Source organism: Hyperolius riggenbachi, chromosome 11 (assembly GCF_040937935.1).
Source record: "Hyperolius riggenbachi isolate aHypRig1 chromosome 11, aHypRig1.pri, whole genome shotgun sequence".
NCBI classification, from domain to species: Eukaryota; Metazoa; Chordata; class Amphibia; order Anura; family Hyperoliidae; genus Hyperolius; species Hyperolius riggenbachi.
Window position 1 is genome coordinate 116,488,795 of NC_090656.1, and position 25,033 is coordinate 116,513,827.

Sequence of the window (25,033 nt, forward strand, 5' to 3'; positions counted from 1 at the left end):
TGTTGGTGCCTAAACCTAAGACCCCCCTGTTGGTGCCTAAACCTAAGACCCCCTTTTGGTGCCTAAACCTAAGACCCCCTGTTGGTGCCTAAACCTAAGACCCCCCTGTTGGTGCCTAAACCTAAGACCCCCCTGTTGGTGCCTAAACCTAAGACCCCCCTGTTGGTTTTTTCGTTTAAAAATAATGTAAAAAAAAAAAAAAATGTACTGTTTTTCGTTTAAAAATAATGTTTGAAAAAAAATATTGTACTGTTTTTCGTTTAAAAATAATATTTAAAAATGTATAAATCATTAAATAATGTGTAATCATGAGAAGCAGTAATAAAACATTAAGTCTCCGGGCGCCGCTTTTAAAACGTTATTTTTCTCCGGCGCCCTTTTTTCCTATCGGGCGCCCATTAAACGATATTTATTATAGGAGTGAATGGCGGCGCCCGATTTGTCCACTAGCCTCAGGCGCCCGAATTTACTGTTACCATCCGAGCAGCCCTATATACTACCACAATTTTAACAGCATTCAAACGGTTAAACACAGGACTTATTTTTTTAATAGAAAGCTCGCTGCAGTGAGAGCCGCATCTGAACTGGTGATAACATTATCTCGTGTTTACTTAATTGTGGCAAGAGAAGAATGTAAACATTCCGTAAGTGTGCAGAAACTTCTTATAATGTGTCCAGAACACAAACAGCAGCTCAGAAATCATTACTGTATACATAACAATATAAATACACTACTTATGAATAAAATGCAATGGCAGCTTTCAGAGAAAAAAAAAACTATACTTTGGAAACTTGTAGTTTGTAAATGAATAATAACACTTGTGTGCAAAAGCAAATACAGAATGATAACTGTATAGGTGATAAAAAGAACACATTTTATTGAATATTATGTCAGTTTAATACCTCTTTAATGTAAAATTCTATAATCCATCTAGAAGCTTTTCAATACCTGGGAAAAACATGTCACAGTTGGTCATACATCAGTACATACAGTAGTTTGAAATTCACTGCCTAATTCACACCTTTTTTCCACCCCCATATGCAGGAATTCTCACATGCTTTCATCCCTTCCCTGGAACTTCCTCCTTGTTACACTCTCCAACATTAGTAGCATTCTGACAATTTTCGGCTGAGTTCCACTTAATATACAGATTGCCCCACATTACCTTCTATGTCCATCCCTTATCCTCTTAGTTTATACGTTCAAGTAGGGAGGGCCCTTTGTCCTATTACATCTTGGTATTGCTATATTTACTAACCTTTCTATCTGTATATACTAGCTAGCTATACACATATCAGTTCTTCTGTTCAATTCCTAGCTGATTTGATCACCTTGATTTAATCTACTATTCATCCATTGCCCCAACATATCAAATTGATTCTCTTTTGACCATTTCTATGTAATTATTGATCAAAAGTCTGATGGGACTTTTTTTGCATTTCTATGCAACCGCATAGGTGAGGGGTGGCTTATGGCAGCACAGTACTGCACTGCATCAAGCATTTAAATGCTTGCAGTTCAACCAATGCTAAATAGATTTCTGCTGAAATCTCTCAGGCTGAGCATGTTATGTAGGGAAGGAATCAATTGGTATCTGATCAGATTCCAGTCAGGTAGTAATGTATCACTTTGGTAGAGTGGGCCATAATCAACCTGTGCATAGTTAACTTTAGTGTACTACACAACCTTCTTACTCATTGATCTTGTTTGTAAAACATTTATGTATACAGCACCATGAAACATGTTGATATACATGCAGTGGCTTGCAAAAGTATTCGGCCCCTTGAAGTTTTCCACATTTTGTCACATTACTGCCACAAATATGAATCAATTTTACTGGAATTCCACGTGACGCAATACAAAGTGGTGTACACGTGAGAAGTGGAATGAAAATCTTACATGATTCCAAAAAATTTTTAAAAATAAATAACTGCAAAGTGGGGTGTGCATACACTCCCCTAAAGGATTATTAGGAACACCATACTAATATGGTGTTTGACCCCCTTTCGCCTTCAGAACTGCCTTAATTCTACGTGGCATTGATTCCGCAAGGTGCTGAAAGCACTCTTTAGAAATTTTGACCCATATTGATAGGATAGCATCTTGCAGTTGATGGAGATTTGTGGGATGCACATCTAGGGCACGAAGCTCCCGTTCCATCACATCCCAAAGATGCTCTATTGGGTTGAGATCTGGTGACTGTGGGGGCCATTTTAGTACAGTGAACTCATTCTCATGTTCAAGAAAGCAATTTGAAATGATTCGAGCTTTGTGACATGGTGCATTATCCTGCTGGAAGTAGCCATCAAAGGATGGGTACATGGTGGTCATGAAGGGATGGACATGGTCATAAACAATGCTCAGGTAGCCCGTGGCATTTAAACGATGCTTGATTGGCACTAAGGGGCCTAAAGTGTGCCAAGAAAACATCCCCACACCATTACACCACCACCAGCAGCCCGCACTGTGGTAACAAGGCATGATGGATCCATGTTCTCATTCTGTTTACGCCAAATTCTGACTCTTATCGAGACTCATCAGACCAGTCAACATTTTTCCAGTCTTCAACTGTCCAATTTTGGTGAGCTTGTGCAAATTGTAGCCTTTTTTTTTCTATTAGTAGTGGAGATGAGTGGTACCCGGTGGGGTCTTCTGCTGTTGTAGCCCATCCGCCTCAAGGTTGTGGGTGTTTTGGCTTCACAAATGCTTTTTTGCATACTTTGGTTGTAACGAGCTTGAATCAGTCGGCCTATTCTCCTCTGACCTCTAGCATCTAAAAGACATTTTTCACCCACAGGACTGCCGCATACTGGATGTTTTTCCCTTTTCACACCATTCTTTGTAAACCCTAGAAATGGTTGTGTGTGAAAATCCCAGTAACTGAGCAGGTTCGGAAATACTCAGACCGGCCCCTCTGGCACCAACAACCATGCCACACTCAAAATTGCTTATATCACCTTTCTTTCCCATTCTGAAATTCAGTTTGGAGTTCAGGAGATTGTCTTGACCAGGACCACACCCCTAAATGCATTGAAGCAACTGCCATGTGATTGGTTGATTAGATAATTGCATTAATGAGAAATTGACCAGGTGTTCCTAATAATCTTTTAGGTGAGTGTATGTATCGAGAGAGAGAGAGAGAGAGAGAGAAAGAGAGATTTATCAGTGGAAGTGATTTATATATTATGGTTAATCAATTACCATTTGTTCCTTCCAGGGTCAGACGTATCAGTCTGCTGCTGATCAGTGCTGTGGAAAGTGTGTGCAGACATCGTGTATATTTACACTTCCAAATGGAAGCACACAAATTGTAAATGTAAGTTAACTCTTTTTTTTTTTTTCTATTTAGAGCGTTTGTGTGCTTCATGCTTTGGGTGCTGTCATTCTGTAGTCTAAGGCCTCGTTCACACTACGTACGTTTTTGTGCGCTTTTCAGAACGCATTGCGCTATGTGTTGTGCAAGGTATTGATTTTTCCATGTAACTAATGTGCCTGGTTCAAATCTATGCGCAGCACTGAGGTGCGTTACAGAAACGTAGTGTTGCATGCATTTTTGTGCATTGAGCTGGAAAGCGCATATCAATGCAAGTGAATGGGTGCGCTTTTTTAGCGCGTACAAGCGCATACATTTTTTTACCCCTAAATGAAAAAAAAACACATTTTCATTTGAAAACAAATCTTTATTGAGAGCTGCTACAATAAGCAAAACATGCTTTAACCCTCTTGCCGGTTATCCCGAGCTCAGCTCGGGGTAACCTGCGCAGGAGGATTTCTCAGGCCCCGCTGGGCCAATTTGCATAATTTTTTTTTATTGCACGCAGCTAGTACTTTGCTAGCTGCGTGCATATTACGATCGCCAACGCTTGCCGCTGATTCGCTGCTACCCGCCACCCCCCCCCCTCCAGACCCCTTGCGCAGCCTGGCCAATCAGTGCCAGGCAGCGATGAGGGGTGGATCGGGATTCCCTCTGACGTCCCGACGTCCATGACGTCAGTGACGTCATCCCGCCTCGTCGCCATGGCGACCGGGGAAGCCCAGCAGGAAATCCCGTTCTGAACTGGGCCTGGGCTCGCTACATGATTTAAAACAAAAAAAAAATTTAAAGTGCTGCGCTGCCCCCTTGGCGCAGGAATTGGACCGGCAAGGGGGTTAAAAAAGCACATCGCAATGCACTGAAAGGTGTACTAAAACGTGCACCAACGCATGCGTTGTTTTTTTTATCATGTGCTTTTACACATTTCTGAACACACCCAATGTGAACGAGGCCTAGCTTAAATATTCACTAAGATTGTACAAAGTTCTTAAAGGAGATGGACAGCCTTAAAGCTCTCTGCACAAACATAGATTAAAGCCTTTTTGACTGTAATATTACTTACATTAACCTTAAAAACATGAATGTAAAAGAACAAAATAAATAAGGCTTTAAATCAACAGCCAAAAGACAGAGGGTTTCCGCTACTCTCACTGCCTAAAGGGAACCTAAATTGAGAAGGAGAAGGATTTTTCCTTTTAAAATGATACCAGTTACCTGACTCTCCTGCTGATCCTTTGTCTCTGATACTTTTAGCCACAGCCCCTCAATAAGCATGCAGATCAGGTGCTCTGACTGAGGTCATACTGGATTAGCTGCATGCTTATTCAGCCACTACTGAAGCCTAAGGGATCAGCAGGACTCCCAAGCAACTGGTATTGTTTAAAAGGAAACATCCATATCCCTCTCATTTTAGGTTCCCTTTAATTAAATCACCAGGAAGTCAACCAGTCCACACCCAGATCCCCCAAAGGTACAAAGCTGCAGAGGTCAAAGACAAGGAAATGACTGGGTTTCCACCTGGATTTAGGCAATCATAGCAAATTTTAATATACCATAGTAAATAACCAGATCAGCATAATTCAATAAAACCAAACTTTTAGTGCACAAGCGGTAGCGGTGGCTGAAGTTTCATATCACAGATTTGAAGCACACAGGGCAACCTTGACATTGGGTCAAGAAAATTGCAGACAGTTTCCTGCTAATCTGCATTTTAAATGGACTATGAAATTCTAAACTGTATGTAAGTGGACCTTTCAGCCACTGAAGAAGGGGACCTGAGCTGTGAAACGTGTGTCAGGCATATAATGGTTTTGTTGCAAGTTACGCATCAAGATGTTTGTTCAATATTATTCATGATCGTCTGTCTTAGAAGTCTTTCTATGCTATGTGTGCATTAAAAGTTATGTTTTATTGAATTATTCTCTTCTGTACCTATAAAACCCCATTTTGTTCTTTTAAATCCATTTTTTTATGTTTAACTACTAGTGTAGGTAGTGGACCAATTACCTGGTTTTTGATTCTTACCTAATGTTACACAGTGTTGGATTACCACCCATAGAAATAATATATTACAAAAGCAGAATGGGCATACCCTGTATTCAGGGAACCCACTCAGTAAACCAGGAGCTTGCAAGGTAACAAAAGGTATAGACATTTATATAATAGAGTAATACATATGTGTTCTACACCAGGGGTCCCCAACCTTTTCTGGCCCGGGGACCACTTTCTGACCAAATTTTTCTCCGGAGACCGGGTGGGGTGGGGGGTTTAGGGATAGGTGGCGTCCTAGTGTACAGTGTCGTGCGCAGTGCGTTTTTTTTTGGGGGGGGGGGGGGGGGGGCTGGGGTGCGGCGGCATTGCTAGCATAGTTGCCCCAATATAGGGAGTTTAGTTGCCCCAGTGTGGCTAGTATAGTTACCCCAGTATAGCTAGTATAGTTCCCCAGTATAGCTAGCATAGTGCCCAGTATGGGTAGGTAGTGCCTCAGTATAGCTAGTAAAGTGCCCTGTATAGCTAGTATAGTGCCCACTGCCCAGTATGGGTAGGTAGTGCCCCAGTATAGCTAGTAAAGTGCCCAGTATAGCTAGTAAAGTGCCCAGTATAGCTAGTATAGTGCCCAGTATGGGTAGGTAGTGCCCCAGTATAGCTAGTATAGTGCCCAGTATAGCTAGTATAGTGCCCAGTATGGGTAGGTAGTGCCCAGTATGGGTAGGAAGTGCCCCAGTATAGCTAGTAAAGTGCCCAGTATAGCTAGTATAGTGTCCCAGTATAGCTAGTATAGTGCCCAGTATGGGTAGATAGTGCCTCAGTATAGCTAGTAAAGTGCCCAGTAAGCTAGTATAGTAGTGAAGGGAAATCTTGCGCTTATGGGCACCGGGGATGTGTGGGCAAGTAGATTTGGTTTCACACAGTTGGCAGCTCCTTCATGCCTGGCTGAAAGGCATTCTTGTATAAAAACAGAATAAATGGGAAAGCGGAGGAGCGCTCCATAGTGTAAAAACAGATTTATTAGGTTAACCTCCTTGCCGGTCTAAAAAATCCGGCAAGGAGGCAGCGCCGCACATTTTTTTTTTTTTTTTTTGAAATCATGTAGCGAGCCCTTGGCTCGCTACATGATAGCCGCTAAGCGGCGGCATCCCCCCACCCACTCCGATCGCCTTCGGCGATCAGAGTATGCAGGGAATCCCGTTGAGAACGGGATTTCCTGCAGGGCTTCCCCGGTCGCCATGGCGACGGGGCGGGATGACGTCACCGACGTCATGGACGTCGGGACGTCATAGGGAATCCCGATCCGCCCCTCAACGCTGCCTGGCACTGATTGGCCAGGCAGCGCAGGGCTCTGGGGCGGGGGGGAGCGACTCGGCGCGGCGGATTGCGGCGGATCGGCGGCGATCGGAAGTTACAAGCAGCTAGCAAAGTGCTAGCTGCTTGTAACAAAAAAAAAATTATGCAAATCGGCCCAGCGGGGCCTGAGATATCCTCCTGCGCAGGTTACCCCGAGCTGAGCTCGGGATAACCGGCAAGGAGGTTAAAATGTGCATAAAACAATTGCACTTACTAGACAGTAGATGCATACAGCTGCCCCCCCCGTCCCTTCCATCAGGACATCGACCCCCGCAGGCCACGGAGGACGTAGAAGGCGGCGCCCCAGGGTTCCAGGAACAGGGCCTCGCCCTCATCTGATATGCTTGTATGCATCTACTGTCTAGTAAGTGCAATTGTTTTATGCGCATTTTAACCTAATAAATCTGATTTACACTATGGAGCGCTCCTCCGCTTTCCCTTTTTTTCTAAAGCTAGTATAGTGCCCAGTATGGGTAGGTAGTGCCCCAGTATAGCTAGTATAGTGCCCAGTATAGCTAGTATAGTGCCCCAGTATAGCTAGTATAGTGCCCCAGTATAGCTAGTATAGTGCCCCAGTATGGGTAGGTAGCGCCCCAGTATAGCTAGTATAGTGCCCAGTATGGGTAGGTAGTGCCCTAGTATAGCTAGTATAGTGCCCAGTATAGGTAGGTAGTGCCCAGTATGGGTAGGTAGTGCGCCCCCCCCCCTGCTATTACCTTAGCCGGCGCCGCTTCCTCTATTCACCTCTCCTGCTCGTAACTAATTCAGAGAGTGGTTCCTATAGTAACGGCGATACCCATCGCCGCTACAGGAAGCCACGCTCTCTCCTGCTTCCTCCCTCATCATCACAGCAGCTGTGGGGCGCGCTGCTGTGAATTAGTTACGAGCAGGAGAGGGGAATAGAGGAAGCGGCGCCTGCTAAGGTAATAGCAGCGGCGGCCACGGGAGAAGTGGGGTGGGGGGGGCAAGAGGACAATTCCGCGGACCAACTGCAAACGTCCCACGGACCAGCAGTGGGCCGCGGAGGTTGGGGATTCCCGCAACACAGTACTGGACAGTGATAACACTTTACAAAAACAGCTAACAAAGTTATTATACTGTATATAAATCACTTTATCTATATGATAGGCTGAGTCCTGATGCATGTTTCATGGTGTCCGATATGGCTTAGAGGCTTAGATGAAACAAAATTTCTGTCGCTCAGACAGTTAATCAAAATTCATATTGATCAAGGCAATTCCACCAAATTTCATCTGGTTTAATATATTATATTGTCAAAACTGGACACCATATGACCACCATGTTAAACCATGAAAAAAATGATTTTTTTGTCATGGTGGACATGTCACTGGACTACACCAGATATATTACAGCACGGGGTCTTACATTACAATCAGAGCTGGGACAAGGTCCTCAAGCACCCAAGGGTGACACATCAAAGTGTGCCCTTCCAGCCGTCACACACCGATTGCTATTAGACTAAAGGTGTATACACACACACTATTGTAGCAAACGACGGGTCCGTCAGACCCTCCCGCTGGGCGGACGTTCTACCGACAGTAGGTCGTGTGTACAGTAGGTCGTGTGTACAGTCTGTCGGCAGACTGAATAGACTGTTTTTGACAGATCCACTGTCAAAAACAGTCTTATCAGTCTGCCGACAGACTGTACACACGTCCTACTGTCGCGGGAGGGTCTGACGGACTTGTCGTTTGTTACAATAGTGCGTGTGTACACACCTTAAGAGGCGCTCAAAGGCCCCCAACTCCTTAATCTCTACTTATCTGGCTTGCAGTGACTGCCATGTATCCCCTTTTATGATTTCTCGCTGCTTCAAACACAATAGGGGGATGATAGCTGAGTGAGTTGTGTGCCCAGTGACGTAGCAATAGGGGGTGCAGAGGTAGCCACCGCATTGGGGCCCTTGGGCTAGAGGGGCCCCGAGGGGCCCACCCCTCAAACACAGTATTAGCTCTTTATTAGTCATGTGACTATAATATTCACCTCTATAGTTGATTTGAATAGTAATGATCATTAATACACGGTTTCCGATCCCCTTCTTGCACCTCTGACACTGTGGTGGTTCTTGATTGGTTTTGGTGTGCTGTATCAGTTATGTATAGAGTGCTTGGTGGGCCCCAATGCTAAACTTGCACCGGGGCCCACAGCTTCTTAGCTACGCCACTGTGTGTGCCCTCTCCTACACTGGGCCCGGAGGCTGGAGCCTCTCTTGCCTCTGCCTCAGTTTGGCCCTGATTACAATATACTAGACTCCTCCACCACAGGGAGAGGAGGCTTCCTCGGTAGTAATTACATTTGTTCATGATTCAACACTAAACATGCTTTTACTATGTGTACAATGTTTAAAGCGGATCCGAGATGAAAAACGAACTAGAACAAGTAACTTGTCTATATATCTTATCTAAAGTTTAGATGGTTTACACAGCAAGTCTAGCTGCAAACAGTTTTAATAGAATATGATTGATTATTCCTGTGATACAATGACAGCAGCCATGTTGTTTGTAAATATTACACAGAGGCAGGCTTATCTGTATCTTGAGCCATCAGCCTAATCCCCTCTCTTCCTCCCTCCTCCCCTCTGCCTCTGAAATCAATGGCTAGTAACACCTCCCCCTCCTTCTGCCCAGACTGAGCTCCCATGAGCCCTTGCCACTGCCAAGGCTCTCTGAAACCCTGTGGGCGTGGCTTTTTTAGTTTATAGGGAATTAGAGTATTAAAACAAAAACAAAAAAGTATTTGGCTTGAGGAATGCTCTATAAACAATAGGAAAGGAACACAATTATGCAATGTGTAAAAGTTCACCTCGGATCCACTTTAACTAGGTGATATATTAAACCTGATGGCGTTTGGTGGAATTGACATACAAGCAGGTGTGATCAGAGTCAGCACCACTCACTATCTGCTGTGGCCAGGGCCGGCCTTTGACCTGAGCGACCGGTGCGATCGCTCAGGGCGCAGGCCTCCAGGGGGCGCTACTGCCGCCTGTGTTTTAATGCGGAAGCTGCGGCCCCGGCTGGGTCCGTCTCGCTCCGCCCCCTGGTGCCGCAAACAAACATGCCCGTAATAGAGGGGAAGCCGCGGGGAGGGCAGCCCGACCTCTCCCTCCTTTCCTCTCCGGGCCGCCCTCCGTGCTCCCCCCTCCGATGCTGCTGCAGACTGCAGAGAGAACAACTCACCTCCCTGGTTTCGATCGCCCGCGCCTCTCACGTCCCTTGCCGCTGGTCTCCTCTTCTACGTTGTCACTGATGCACACTAAACTTCCTGTTAAGCAGGAAGTTTAGTGTGCATCAGTGACAATGTGGAAGAGGAGACCAGCGGCAAGTGACGTGAGAGGCGCCGGCGATCGGAACCAGGGAGGTGAGTTGTTCTCTCTGCAGTCTGCAGCAGCATCGGAGGGGGGAGCACGGAGGGCGGCCCGGAGAGGAAGGGAGGGAGAGGTCGGGCTGCCCTCCCCACGGCTCCCCCTCCACTATGAGGGGGGGGCACCTACCTACCTACCTACCTACCTACCTACCTACCTAATCTATACTGGGGGCAGCTACTTATCTTGCCAATACTGGGGGGACCTACCTATCTAACCTATACTGGGGGGCAGCTACCTATCTAACCTATACTGGGGGCACCTACCTATCTAACCTATACTGGGGGGGGCAGCTACCTATCTAATCTATACTGGGGGCAGCTCCCTATCTAATCTATACTGGGGGCAGCAACCTATCTAATCTATACTGGGGGCAGCTACCTATCTAACCTATACTGGGGGCAGCTACCTATCTAATCTATACTGGGGGCAGCAACCTATCTAATCTATACTGGGGGCAGCTACCTATCTAACCTATACTGGGGGCACCTACCTATCTAACCTATACTGGGGGGGCAGCTACCTATCTAATCTATACTGGGGGCAGCTCCCTATCTAATCTATACTGGGGGCAGCAACCTATCTAACCTATACTGGGGGCAGCTACCTATCTAACCTATACTGGGGGCAGCTACCTATCTAACCTATACTGGGGGCAGCTACCTATCTAATCTATACTGGGGGCAGCAACCTATCTAATCTATACTGGGGGCAGCTACCTATCTAACCTATACTGGGGGCAGCTACCTATCTAATGTATACTGGGGGAAGCTACCTATCTAATCTATACTGGGGGCAGCAACCTATCTAATCTATACTGGGGGAAGCTACCTATCTAATCTATACTGGGGGCAGCTACCTATCTAATCTATACTGGGGGCAGCAACCTATCTAATCTATACTGGGGGCAGCTACCTATCTAACCTATACTGGGGGGCAGCTACCTATCTAATCTATACTGGGGGCAGCTACCTATCTAATCTATACTGGGGGCAGCAACCTATCTAATCTATACTGGGGGCAGCAACCCATCTAATCTATACTGGGGGCAGCAACCCATCTAATCTATACTGGGGGAAGCTGCCTATCTAATCTATACTGGGGGCAGCTACCTATCTAACCTATACTGGGGGCAGCTACCTATCTAATCTATACTGGGGGCAGCTACCTATCTAATCTATACTGGGGGCAGCTACCTATCTAACCTATACTGGGGGCACCTACCTATGGTAGATCCCCCCCCCCCCTTTAGTGTATATAGGCTACTGGTCTTGCAGTCGCAGATCCCCTTTTAGTGTATTTAGGCAGCAGATTCCACCCCCCCCCCCCCCATTAGTGTATGTGTGTGGTGCGCTCACACGCAAAGAGGAAGAATTGGGGGGGGCGCCAAAATCTGGTTATGCTCAGGGCGCTGTGAAACCTAAGGCCGGCCCTGGCTGTGGCCTCCAGAGCCCTTCAGCTTACATATCACAGAGCAGGACGCTTTCCAAGGTCCTGAACATGCACCAGCTCTGTCTGTTTTACTCACCCGATTCCAACAAAAAGGTTTCATTTACAGTATTTCTGTTATTTGTCTCCTGTTGAAGATACTTTCCTCCATTCTGTCAGGACAAGTTGTGAGTTGAATTCCTTCAGATGAGGAGACAGGTTAACAGGCAAAAATTGAGTTCAATCTACTCTCAACAAAGGGCAAAAATATTTTCCTGGCAGTTTCAATTAAGCCTACTTACATGGCTCAGGCATCTGTACTGTTCCACAGAGACTCCCATCCTTTCTTTACATAAGCCAATTTTGATTTGTCTACTCTACTGTAGTAAATTTGGGACAAATGCAAGAGATAATAGGCCTGATGCACTACACTGTTACATAGGAAGTGCACGTAAATGTTACTGTTACTAACGCCGAGGGTGCACCACACATTAATTATTTAGTACTGCGGGCATTACTATGGTAACCTCTGCCTTTGCTATGGTAACCCGCATTACACCACTCATTACCATAGCTATGTTCATATTAATCCAGTAATGCGTGTGCCACTAATTGGATAATGTGAGGTGCACCCCCAGCGTCCGTAACGGTAAAATTGCCACGCACATCCTGCACACGACAACTTTACCACATTGTAGTGCATCAGGCCCATTGATTCCTCCCCACAACCTCCTCTTTCTGGACTTGGCACATTGCACAAGATTTTGCCATAGCAAAGGAAGCTGTACAAACAAGTGCATTATTTTCATATGAAAATAGATACGAAGCTGTACAAACAAGTGCATTATTTTCATATGAAAATAGATACTATGTTTCCATGCACCAGTATTCCATTGAAGACCAAAATGTTAAAGCTGCATTTTGACTTTTAATCTGCTTTATCAACACACCTGTGGGTACGATTCATAAAACTTATCTCATGAATTATTTTATCTTACTTATTAACTCATGACTTATTTCTCCTTATGGTTGATTCACCAAACAGTGAATATGCAGACAGCGCATGGCAATTTTACGAGCATTTAAATAAGTAATGAATTATGTATTGTACACATAGTGCACTCAAGTTATGTACATGTTGATTTTATAATGCGTGTTGCACTATTTGGGTAAAACACGCTACGGTAGCAATACTTGCATTGTATACGCAGCACAAGTTGTGCTATGTAGGCAATGCACACTATGCTACTTCCGTATATACCTCCATGTGCTGTCTACAGTTTCAGTTTTACTATTGTTTGGTAAACCAACACCTCCTTTCCTGCTTAGCTCGCCTTATCTGTTTATCTCATCAATTAGCTCTGCTACAGGTGGCCACACACCATACAGTTAAAAGATCCAATTTTACACTAATCCGATCGGTTATTCCCAAAAAATCGAAAACTTTTATTTGTTTTCGATCAAGAAAGCCAATTGAATTTCCTTTTATTTTCGATTTTTTGAGATTAAGCATGTTGGAAAATTCAGACCAATTTTATCAAGAATTGTACGGTGTGTGATGGATTGTGTAATTCTATTCAACCAGATTTTTTTTTTTATGTAACTATTCAGTACATATCAAACTTAATTTATCCAGTTTTTTTCTCTTGATTTTTCTAACCAACCAATTTTTCCAGAGATTGTTTATCCCAAAATTGCGCAATGTTGAACATACGTGTGTGGTACCTCGAATATTCTGATTGAAATTTTGGATCAGTCAGAAAATTGGATCAGAATGCTTGAATTGAATCAAAATTTTAAAAAAAATTGTATGGTGTGTGGCCACCTTTTGAGTTGAGGTGAAATAGGTAAGGGAAGGTGATTCAAGAGAAAAGGCATATCAGCTGAAATTTGTAAATTATGTTAGAGGTAACCGTTTTAGTTTAGAGTTACTGGGGTCGTATGTTAAGTCACTGTCAGCCAAAACATTATTTAATATGTTCTCTCTTTTCTTTTTTTTTCAAGGCAGGAGACTCCGTTCCCTCCCCCGCTGACAAGTGTGTAACCTACAACTGCAAGCAGTCAGAAGGAACTGTCATATCAACTGAGACTCACACAGAGAGCTGCCAATACCAGAATCAAAGTGACTGTGGAGCTGTAAGTTGTTAGAATACTATAGTTTGATAATGCGACTACTAAATCCAGCTAAGCCATGAAGCTGTAACATACAATTCCCGTAAATTCTTATAAATCAGTTCTGACAGATTGATAACTGGCATGAGCTAAGTTGGTGGACCAAATTAATCCTTAATGATTGCATTATCAATCATTTCCTTAAAGGGCATCTGAACTGGCCAGGGAACAACAAGATACTTACTTAGGCAGAGGGAAGCCTCTGGATAGTCCAGAGACTTCCTCCCATGTCCTCCTCACCCCGGCATTGCCATGCTTGGACCCTCTGGTCTTGATTTCTTGAATAGTTTGGATTCTATAATGCTGCTGATCAATTAAACAAAGTATTTTCTTTCAATCCCAGTTATGTGAGTGTACATACAATTTTTTTTTTAACCACATAAAATGTTATTGCAGAAAAGAAGAAAAGACAACAATTATATGTACATTGGATTGGTCAATGCCACCGTGGGGAGATATAATAGGATTGGGAGTTAAAAACACCAGATTAATTTACAATTAGGATCTCCTCAAACAACAGACATGCATCACATAGAAAAATGATCTGACATAATTAATTAAAGGATATGCCATCACACTCATAGAAAAAAATCACAACAAATATATATAAACATACTGTAATATATACCATCAGATTAGCCTGCAAAGTCCCATGAACCACTTTTCCCCTCTAGGATTCTCTCCCTAAATCAGTTTTTTAAAAAAAATATGTATGCCATGAGGGTATATTACTATTCTCTTTTTTTTTTTTTTTCAAAATAAGGCCTTGTAATCATTGATAGTGTACAACGAGAAAGCAAAAAACAAAAAACAGAAAAAAGACACTTTCATTTCCAAATACAATATTGTCACCATACATTGTGCTAGGAACATAATCTAAATATTGCAATAACCAGGATGGGTGAGCAAATAAAACTAGTGGGTTTCACTTATAGTCAGCACTGTTAAATGTAAAGCTATAATGGATGTAAATTGAGAAATAGTTTGTTTTTTAATTTTTCCCTTATTTTCCATTTAAAATGCATAGAAAATAAGGGGATTACTAAACAAAATTAAAGCTGAATTTGTCCTGAAAAAAACAATACAAGTGGTGTTAAAAACTATTTGCCCCCTTCCTAATTTCTTATTCTTTTGCATGTTTGTCACACCTAAATGTTTCTGCTCATTAAAAACCGTTAACTATTAGTCAAAGATAACATAATTGAACACACAATGCAGTTTTAAATGATGGTTTTTATTATTTAGTCAGAAAAAAAACTCCAAACCTACATGGCCCTGTGTGAAAAAGAAATTACCCCCTGAACCTAATAACTGGTTGGGCCACCCTTAGCAGCAATAACTGCAATCAAGCGTTTGCGATAACTTGCAACGAGTCTTTTACAGCGCTCTGGAGGAATTTTGGCCCACTCATCTTTGCAGAATTGTTGTAATTCAGCTTTATTTGAGGGTTTTCTAGCATGAACCGCCTTTTTAAGGTCATGCCACACCATCTCACTAGGACTCAGGTCAGGACTTTGACTAGGCCACTCCAAAGTCTTCATTTTGTTTTTCTTCAGCCATTCAGAGGTGGATTTGCTGGTGTGTTTTGGGTCATTGTCCTGCTGCAGCACCCAAGATCGCTTCAGCTTGAGTTGACGAACAGATGGCCGGACATTCTCCTTCAGGATTTTTTGGTAGACAGTAGAATTCATGGTTCCATCTATCACAGCAAGACTTCCAGGTCCTGAAGCAGCAAAACAACCCCAGACAATCACACTACCACCGCCATATTTTACTGTTGATATGATGTTCTTTTGCTGAAATTCTGTGTTACTTCTACGCCAGATGTAACAGGACACGCACCTTCCAAAAAGTTCAACTTTTGTCTCGTCGGTCCACAAGGTATTTTCCCAAAAGTCTTGGCAATCATTGAGATTTTTTTTAGCAAAATTGAGACGAGCCTTAATGTTCTTTTTGCTTAAAAGTGGTTTGCGCCTTGGATATCTGCCATGCAGGCCATTTTTGCCCAGTCTCTTTCTTATGGTGGAGTTGTGAACACTGACCTTAATTGAGGCAAGTGAGGCCTGCAGTTCTTTAGAAGTTGTCCTGGGGTCTTTTTTGGCCTCTCGGATGAGTTTTCTCTGTGCTCTTGGGGTAATTTTGGTCGGCCGGCCACTCCTGGGAAGGTTCATCACTGTTCCATGTTTTTGCCATTTGTGGATAATGACTCTCACTGTGGTTCGCTGGAGTCCCAAAGCTTTAGAAATGGCTTTATAACCTTTACCAGACTGATAGATCTCAATTACTTTTGTTCTCATTTGTTCCTGAATTTCTTTGGATTTTGGCATGATGTCCAGCTTTTGAGGTGCTTTTGGTCTACTTCTCTGTGTCAGATAGCTCCTATTTAAGTGATTTCTTGATTGAAACAGGTGTGGCAGTAATCAGGCCTGGGGGTGACTACAGAAATTGAACTCAGGTGTGATAAACCACAGTTAAGTTATTTTTTTTTTAACAAGGGGGGGAATCACTTTTTCACACAGGGCCATGTAGATTTGGAGGTTTTTTTCTCACTAAATAATAAAAACCATCATTTAAAACTGCATTTTGTGTTCAATGATGTTATCTTTGACTAATAGTTAACGGTTTTTGATGAGCAGAAACATTTAAGTGGGATAAACATGCAAAAGAATAAGAAATCAGGAAGGGGGCAAATAGTTTTTCACACCACTGTATATTGATAATTTAGCTGTATTAAGGAGTAATAAAGTTATTGGCGAATGAATGGGAGCAGCACCTATATGTGAACATTGCTCTCAGGCTGAAGTGGTTAAACATGTCATGTGACCTACACCAATTCAGCTGTGTACTGAAAAAACATTTCTTTCTAACTAACATCTAACTGCTACTGCTATGCATAAAGTACATAGGGATTGATTCACATAGCAACATTATGCTGTAATTCATAGATTTATGCTTGTTAGTTTAGGCGACTAATGGTTTAAAGTGTACCTGAGACTACAGAGTATATTCCTGGGGCTTCCTCCAGCCCCACTCCATGCCAATCGCTCCCCTGCCTCCTCTATTGTCCGGTAGATGCCCCATTATATCTGCCAGTCGGGGTCAATTGGTGGAGGCGTGGGCGTGCACGCTCCCCTCCCATAGCTGGGAGGGTTCTGCATGCAGACTCAAAATGCTCCCAGGGACGGGAGTGTGGCGGTGGGGCGCATGCGTGGCCGGGCCGCACATGCGCAGTGCGATGCGACTGGAGAAAATAAAAGGGCATCTACTGAAGAATCCAGGAGGTGGAAGATGGCGGCGAGGGAGCAATCGATGTGGAGGGGGCTGGAGGAAGACCCAGGTGTGTATAAAGCTTTTATATCCTGTGGTCTCAGGTTTACATTAAACTCATGTTACAGTATAATGCTGGTTTGTGAATCAACCTCCTATTTCTGTTATACACCCCAACTCCACCATTACTTTCTATGTCTGCTTCTTATTCCCTTAAGGTGCTCATTAATGATGCAATTTTAGCAAGCAATTGACCTTCCCATTGATTGGATAGTGTAGATGATGCCAATTGAGATCAAATATATTATAATTTTTTTGTGCCATTTATGGGCCCGATCCAGGGCCGGCCCTAGACTTTTTGCCGCCTGAGGCAAATTTATAAAAAAAATTATGTATTTGTACAGCACCATGGAACATGTTAGAGCAATATAAATAAATAAAGATAATGTTTTTTTTCAGAGGCTAATACATACCTTCCAACTTTTGGAGCCAGAAAAAGGGTCACTTAGAAACACCCCTGCCACACCTTTAACCATGCACCAATTTTTCAAAACCACGCCTCTCCCCTATACATTTTCCCAGGTGTCTTATGGTTTCCCCCTCCCTCCTATGTAGAGATTTGCTGCACGTTATATATGGTAGGCAAGATATTTAAAAAATAATCACAGCACACCTGTGTATTAAAGTCTATAAATGAGAGTAAACAGCACTACAGGATGAGTTATGAATATATTAAATACAGTCATGGCTGAAATTGTTGGCACCCCAAAATTTTTTCCAGAAAATCAAGTATTTCTCACAGAAAAGTATTGCAGTAACACGCGTTTTGCTATACATGTTTATTTCCTTTGTGTGTATTGGAACTAAACAAAAAAATGGAGGAAAAAAGCAAATTGGACATAATGTCACACAAAACTACAAAAAGGGTCTGGACAAAATTATTGGCACCCTTTCAAAATTGTGGATAAATAAGATTGTTTCAAGCATGTGATGCTCCTTTTAACTCACCTGGGGAAGTACAACCCAGCTATTCCTGAACTTACATCGTTCCAGGATTCTCACTGGTGGGTTGCTTTGGGTGTCGGCTGCTTGGAGGACATTGTGGTTAACACATTCGAGTATATTTGTTTCAAATTTGATGCGCCTAGAACTAGGTCCTCTGAGTTGCGACACGCTCTACAGATGCAGTTCAGACGGGATGAGTGGTGTATCTCCAAATACCCTCTAATTGGGGTCTTGAGGACACTGAGTTCATCAGGTTTACTATCTGTCCTGTTTGCCTTTATTTTAGATTCTAAATATACCACCACTACCCCTTTTGGACTAGACAAATGGGTGAGATTTATACCTGAATTAACTGAGGAGAACTGGGATTAGGTTTGGAAGTTTCCTCGCCAGGTATCAGTAGTGGCTAATGACCGTCTTATACAGATTTTTTCGTTGCACCAGGTACATCTCACACCTAAGCGTTTACTCAAGATGGGCAGAACACGCTCTGATTCTTGTCCTAAGTGCCACTTATATCCAGCTGATTTTTGGCACATGCTTTGGCAATGCCCGTGATTAAACAATTACTGGAACGATGTATTCACCACTCTTATGCTGTGAATACACGGCTCGATTATGAGCCATTAACATGGCTCGATAGATAATTTCCGACATGTCCAATCACTGTTCGATTGCTTTGCCGCTCGATTCACCATTGAAGTTAATTGAAAAAAGATAAGAAAAATGAGCGGAAGATAAGAGAATCGAGCGGGCTAAACGATCGGGAGCAGAATTGAGCGCCAGAATTGACCCGTGTATTCCCAGCATTGCTCCTTGACCTCAAATTGCCCTTCTGGGTATGCTGGATAAGGAGACAACAACACAGGGTGCTTATTGGAAAGGTGTGTTTCTTTGCCATTAAGGTTATTGTATTGAACTGGATGAACTCTACTTTACCTAATATACTTATCTGGAAGAAACTGATGAATAATAATCTTACCCCTGAAAGCATTACATACAAGAATAGGGGTTGTATCAACAAATTTCATAGGACCTAGGATGTTTGGATGGAGAGTAGAGATGGCCGAACGTTTTCCCGACGAACTTCCAGGGTTTGTGATCACGGAGAACCGCAAACTTTTCCGGAAGTTCGGTTCACCCCCATAGTGCACCGTTAGGGTCAACTTTGACCCTCTACATCAGTCAGCAGGCACATTGTAGCCAATCAGGCTACACTCCCTCCTGGAGCCACTCCCCCCCCTTATAAAAGGCAGGCCCGGCCGGCCATTATACTCACTTGTGTGCCTGCAGTAAATAGAGAAGGGACAGCTGCTGCAGTGCAGACTCTCTCATAGGGAAAGATTAGTTAGGATCTTGTAGGATTGTTAGCTTGCTCCTTGCTGATTCTTATTGCTAAAATAGCACTCCACAAACGCTCTTTTGAGAGCTAATCTTGTTCTTGTGATCTATTTTTTTTTTCTGTGTGTCCCACTGACACTTGTGTTGCATAGACAGCCTTGATAATCCATACTGTGTGTGTGCCACTGCCAGGCCTAGCACATTCAGTGACTACCTGTGTGTGTGACAGGTGCACATTGTAATACCCATTACTGCATATACCTACCTACCTGTTGTTCACAGTGCACCCACCCACCTACCTACGTGAGTTGAGCGCACGCAGTGTCACTGTGCCTATCCGTTACCTGTCTGTGTGTGACAGGTGCACATTGTATTACCCATTACTGCATATACCTACCTACCTACCTGTTGTTCACAGTGCACCCACCTACCTACATGAGTTGAGCGCATGCAGTGTCACTGTGCCTTTCCGCTACCTGTCTGTGTGTGAAAGGTGCACATTGTAATACCCAGTACTGCATATAACTAACTACCTGTTGTTCACAGTGCACCCACTTACCTACGTGAGTTGAGCGTACGCAGTGTCACTGTGCCTGTCCGCTACCTGTCTGTGTGTGACAGGTGCACATTGTAATGCCCAGTACTGCATATACCTACCTACCTGTTGTTCACAGTGCACCCACCCACCTACCTATGTGAGTTGAGCACACGCAGTGTCACTGTGCCTGTCCGCTACCTGTCTGTGTGTGACAGGTGCACATTGTATTACCCATTACTGCATATACCTACCTACCTACCTGTTGTTCACAGTGCACCCACCTACCTACATGAGTTGAGCGCATGCAGTGTCACTGTGCCTTTCCACTACCTGTCTGTGTGTGAAAGGTGCACACGGTATTACCCAGTACTGCATATAACTAACTACCTGTTGTTCACAGTGCACCCACTTACCTACGTGAGTTGAGCGTACGCAGTGTCACTGTGCCTGTCCGCTACCTGTCTGTGTGACAGGTGCACATTGTAATGCCCAGTACTGCATATACCTACCTACCTGTTGTTTACAGTGCACCCACCCACCTACCTATGTGAGTTGAGCGCACGCAGTGTCACTGTGCCTGTCCGCTACCTGTCTGTGTGTGACAGGTGCACATTGTAATGCCCAGTACTGCATATACCTACCTATCTGTTGTTCACAGTGCACCCACCCACCAACCTATGTGAGTTGAGCGCACGCAGTGTCACTGTGCCTGTCCGATACCTGTCTGTGTGTGACAGGTGCACATTGTATTACCCATTACTGCATATACCTACCTACCTACCTGTTGTTCACAGTGCACCCACCTACCTACATGAGTTGAGCGCATGCAGTGTCACTCTGCCTTTCCACTACCTGTCTGTGTGTGAAAGGTGCACATTGTAATACCCAGTACTGCATATAACTAACTACCTGTTGTTCACAGTGCACCCACCTACCTACGTGAGTTGAGCGTACGCAGTGTCACTGTGCCTGTCCGCTACCTGTCTGTGCGTGACAGGTGCACATTGTAATGCCCAGTACTGCATATACCTACCTACCTGTTGTTCACAGTGCACCCACCCACCTACCTATGTGAGTTGAGCGCACGCAGTGTCACTGTACCTGTCCGCTACCTGTCTGTGACAGGTGCACATTGTAATACCCATCACTGCATATGCCTACCTACCTGTTGTTCACAGTGCACCCACCCACCTACGTGAGTTGAGCGCATGCAGTGTCACTGTTCCTGTCCACTACCTGTCTGTGTGTGTGTGACAGGTGCACATTGTACTACCCATTACTGCATATACCTACCTACCTGTTGTTCACAGTGCAGCCACCTACCTACGTGAGTGCACACAGTGTGATATACCACTCTGTGCATACCTGTTAACTGCACCTGTGTGACTGCACATTGTATTAGTCAAGTCAGTGCATACCTTTCACTTCATCTCCCCCCCCCCCCCCCCCCGATATGGACACAACGGACAAAACAGGTAGAGGTAGAGGCAGACCCAGAGGAAGGCCACCCGGCAGGTCTGTGCGAGGTTGTGTTGATGTGATTTTGTGCGGCCCTCGACCAAAGTACAGTGCTCAGAAGAAGGCACGTCCCATCAACTCACAAGATTGTTGGGACGTGGTTGACTATTTAACACAGAACATCTCATGTTCCGCAGCCACCATCACTACTACAAGCACCACATCCATTGCATTTGACACTTCTCAGGAGTTAATTGATGGGGAATTAACTGATTCACAGCCATTATTTTTACAACCAGATGAAGGCGCTAAGCAAGGTACACTACCTCATATGTCTGAGTTAGGCAGCGACACTATGGACATAACGTGTGAAGATGATGAAGTACCTGCTGTTGGTGCAGTTTTGAAGGTATCTGAGGCAAGCGAAGCTGGGCAGGATGATTATGATGATGACGATGATACCGATCCTACGTATGTTCCGAGGAGATGAACAGGGGGACAGTTCAGAGAGGGGAGTCAGAGAGGAGTAGGAGGAGACGAGTTGCTGAAAGAAGCAGGGGGAGCTCGTCATTAATAACAGCTGATGGCAGTGTCTGTTGCCATGTATCGCCACCTATGGACAGCCAGTCAGCATGCCCTTCAATGTCAGCTGCTGATGCCACCATAGTGCCATCACCCCAGGGGGGCTCAGCGGTTTGGAAATTTTTTCATGTGTCTGCCTCAGATCGGAGCAATGCCATCTGTTGTCTTAGCCGTGGAAAAGCCAACACTCACGTAGGGACAAGTGCCTTACGAAGGCACATGGAGAAAAGGCACAAACAGCAATGGGAAGAGCACCTGTGCAAAAGCAGCACACAAAAGAAAAGCCACCCTCCTTCTCCTCTTCCTCCTTCAGGTGCAGCATCTTCAGCCGCTTTCTCCCTTGCACCTTCACAGCCACCCTCCTCCTCTCCGCCTCTGCCTTTGAGCGGTTCTTGCTCCTCTGCCCACAGCAGTCAGGTGTCCGTGAAGGAAATCTTTGAGCAGAAAAAGACAATTTCTGCCAGTCACCCCCTTGCCTGGCGTCTGACAGCTGGCGTGGTGGAACTGTTAGCTCGTCACCTGTTAACATACCAGCTGGTGGACTCTGAGGCCTTCCGTAAATTTGTGGCCATTGGGACACCACAGTGGAAGATGCCAGGCCGCAATTATTTCTCTAAAAAGGTGATACCCAAACTGTACCGTGAAGTGGAGAGGCAAGTGGTGTCATCTCTGGCACACAGCGTTGGGTCAAGGGTCCACCTGACCACGGATGCCTGGTCTGCCAAGCATGGTCAGGGCCGCTACATTACTTACACAGCCCATTGGGTCAACCTGGTGACCGATGGCAAGCAGGGAGTATGTGGCTGTGCAGCGGACCGACTTGTTGTGACACCTCCACAGCTTGCAGGCAGGCCTCCTGCCACCTCCCCTCCTCCTGCTACATCCTCTTTGCTGTCGTCCTCCTCCTCCTCCTTGGCTGAGTGGCAGTTCAACTCTACTGGTGCTGCGATCTCCTCTCCAGCTACACAGCCTTATCTCCCCAGGGCCTATGCTGCATGCCAGGTACGACGGTGTCACGCCATCTTAGACATGTCTTGCCTCAAAGCGGAGAGTCACACTGGACCAGCTCTCCTGGCTGCTCTTAACAAACAGGTGGATCAGTTGCTAACCCCGCACCAGCTGGAGATTGGCAACGTGGTGTGTGACAACAGCAGCAATCTCCTTTCCGTTTTGAATTTGGGAAAGCTGACACATGTACCCTGCATGGCACATGTGCTCAATCTAGTCATTCATTTGTGTCAAAGTATCCAGGCTTAGAAGACGTCCTGAAGCAGGCCAGGAAGTTGTGTGGGCATTTCAGGTGGTCTTACACTGCCATGGCACGCTTTGCGGACATTCAGTGGAGAAACAACTTGCCGGTAAGATGCTTGATATGTGATAGCCCGACTCGCTTGAATTCGACCCTGGTCATGTTCTGTTGCCTGCTAGAACAGGAGAAAGCCGTCACCCAGTACCTGTACAATTACAGTAGAAGGACACAATCTGGGGAGATGGGGATGTTGTGGCCCAACAACTGGACACTGATGCGAAATGCATGCAGGCTCATGCGGCCGTTTGAGGAGGTGACCAACCTGGTGAGTCGCAGTGAAGGCACCATCAGCGACTTGATCCCATACGCTTACTTCCTGGAGCGTGCCGTGTGTAGAGTGGTGGATCAAGCTGTGGAGGAGCGTGAAGAGGAACAGTTACGGCAGGAACAGTTGTGGGAGCAATTTTCATCAGAATCAGATGTTTCCTCAACACCTGCGGCAGCACAGAGGGGGAGGAGAAGGAAGAGTCGTGTGGGGAAGAGGAGTCAGATTCGGATGATGAGGAAGGTGTTTCTTTGGAGGAGGAGGCGGCGTCAGAAGAACAACCGCAGCAGGCGTCGCAGGGGGCTTGTGCTGCACAACGTTCCCGTGGTATTGTTCGTGGCTGGGGGGAGGAGGAGGACTTACCTGACATCACTGAGGAAGAGAAAGAGGAGATGGAGAGTATGTCTGCATCCAACTTTGTGCAGATGGCGTCTTTCATGCTGTCCAGCCTGTTGAGGGACCCCCATATAAAAAAAACTCAAGGGGAATGAGCTGTACTGGGTGGCCATGCTACTAGACCCTTGGTATAGGCACAAAGTGGCGGACATGTTACCAACTCACAAGAAGGCAGAAAGGATGCAGCACATGCAGAACAAGCTGGCAAGTATGCTTTACAATGCGTTTAAGGGTGATGTCACAACACAACGCAATAAAGGTACCACTGCCAGTAATCCTCCTCCCATGTCCACGCAGGCAAGGACAGGACGTTCCAGCGATCTCATGGTGATGTCGGACATGCGGACATTCTTTAGTCCAATGCCTCACCTTAGCACTTCCGGATCCACCCTCCACCAACGCCTGGACCGGCAGGAAGCTGACTACCTGGCCTTAAGTGGGGATGTAGACACTGAGCAGCGATGAACCCTTGGACTACTGGGTGCGCAGGCTTGACCTGTGGCCAGAGCTGTCCCAATTTGCCATCCAACTTCTCTCTTGCACTGCCGCAAGCATCCTGTCAGAAAGGACCTTTAGCACAGCTGGAGGCATTGTCACTGAGAAGAGAAGTCGCCTAAGTCACAAAAGTGTTCAGTACCTGACCTTTGTCAAAATGAATGAGGCATGGATCCCGGAGGGCTACTGCCTGCCCGAAGACTAAGTCAGTCCCCACACACAGCATCTCTGCCTGCACACCATGTGACTGGCTGCCTGCCTGAAGACTAAGTCGCTCCCCACACAGCATCTCTGCCTGCAGGCCGCTTGCCTTCTCCGCCACCACCAACAGGGTCCAGGACTCCAGGCGGATTCCTGAATTTTTAAGGCTATACTCATTTTTCTGATGCGTGTACATGCCTGCCTAATTTTTCTGGCTGCGCTGCAGCTGCAACAACAGAACAAAAGGCTTGTACATGTGCCCATTCCCCTTCGTGATCATTAACTTGCCTCGGTGAAGGGGCTTGCGTATCACAATGAAGCAGTGACCGCCGGCTATATGAGTGTCTCGGGGGGGGGTGGCACACCAAAGATAATAAGGTCGTTGCTCCATTGTGGACAGACCAAATTTGATCTGCTGGACAATCACTGTTGTTCTATCATTGAGCTACCACAGCCCAGCGCCCATATGGGCTTGAAAACCGCCACGGCCTGCACTCTCTGGTGCGCACCAGTCCAGCACAGCCGTCACTATGCA

At 45.3% G+C, this 25,033-nt stretch overlaps 1 protein-coding gene across 1 annotated transcript in view; it reads left to right on the plus strand.

The window, feature by feature from the left end:
• Nucleotides 1-25,033, plus strand: part of LOC137537853 (mucin-2-like) — a 508,651-nt gene that overhangs the window by 394,733 nt on the left and 88,885 nt on the right. The window contains exons 42-43 of the mRNA XM_068259804.1: nucleotides 3,219-3,317; nucleotides 13,474-13,605. Coding sequence (XP_068115905.1) covers nucleotides 3,219-3,317; nucleotides 13,474-13,605 — 231 coding nt within the window. The remainder of the gene's footprint in view (nucleotides 1-3,218; nucleotides 3,318-13,473; nucleotides 13,606-25,033) is intronic.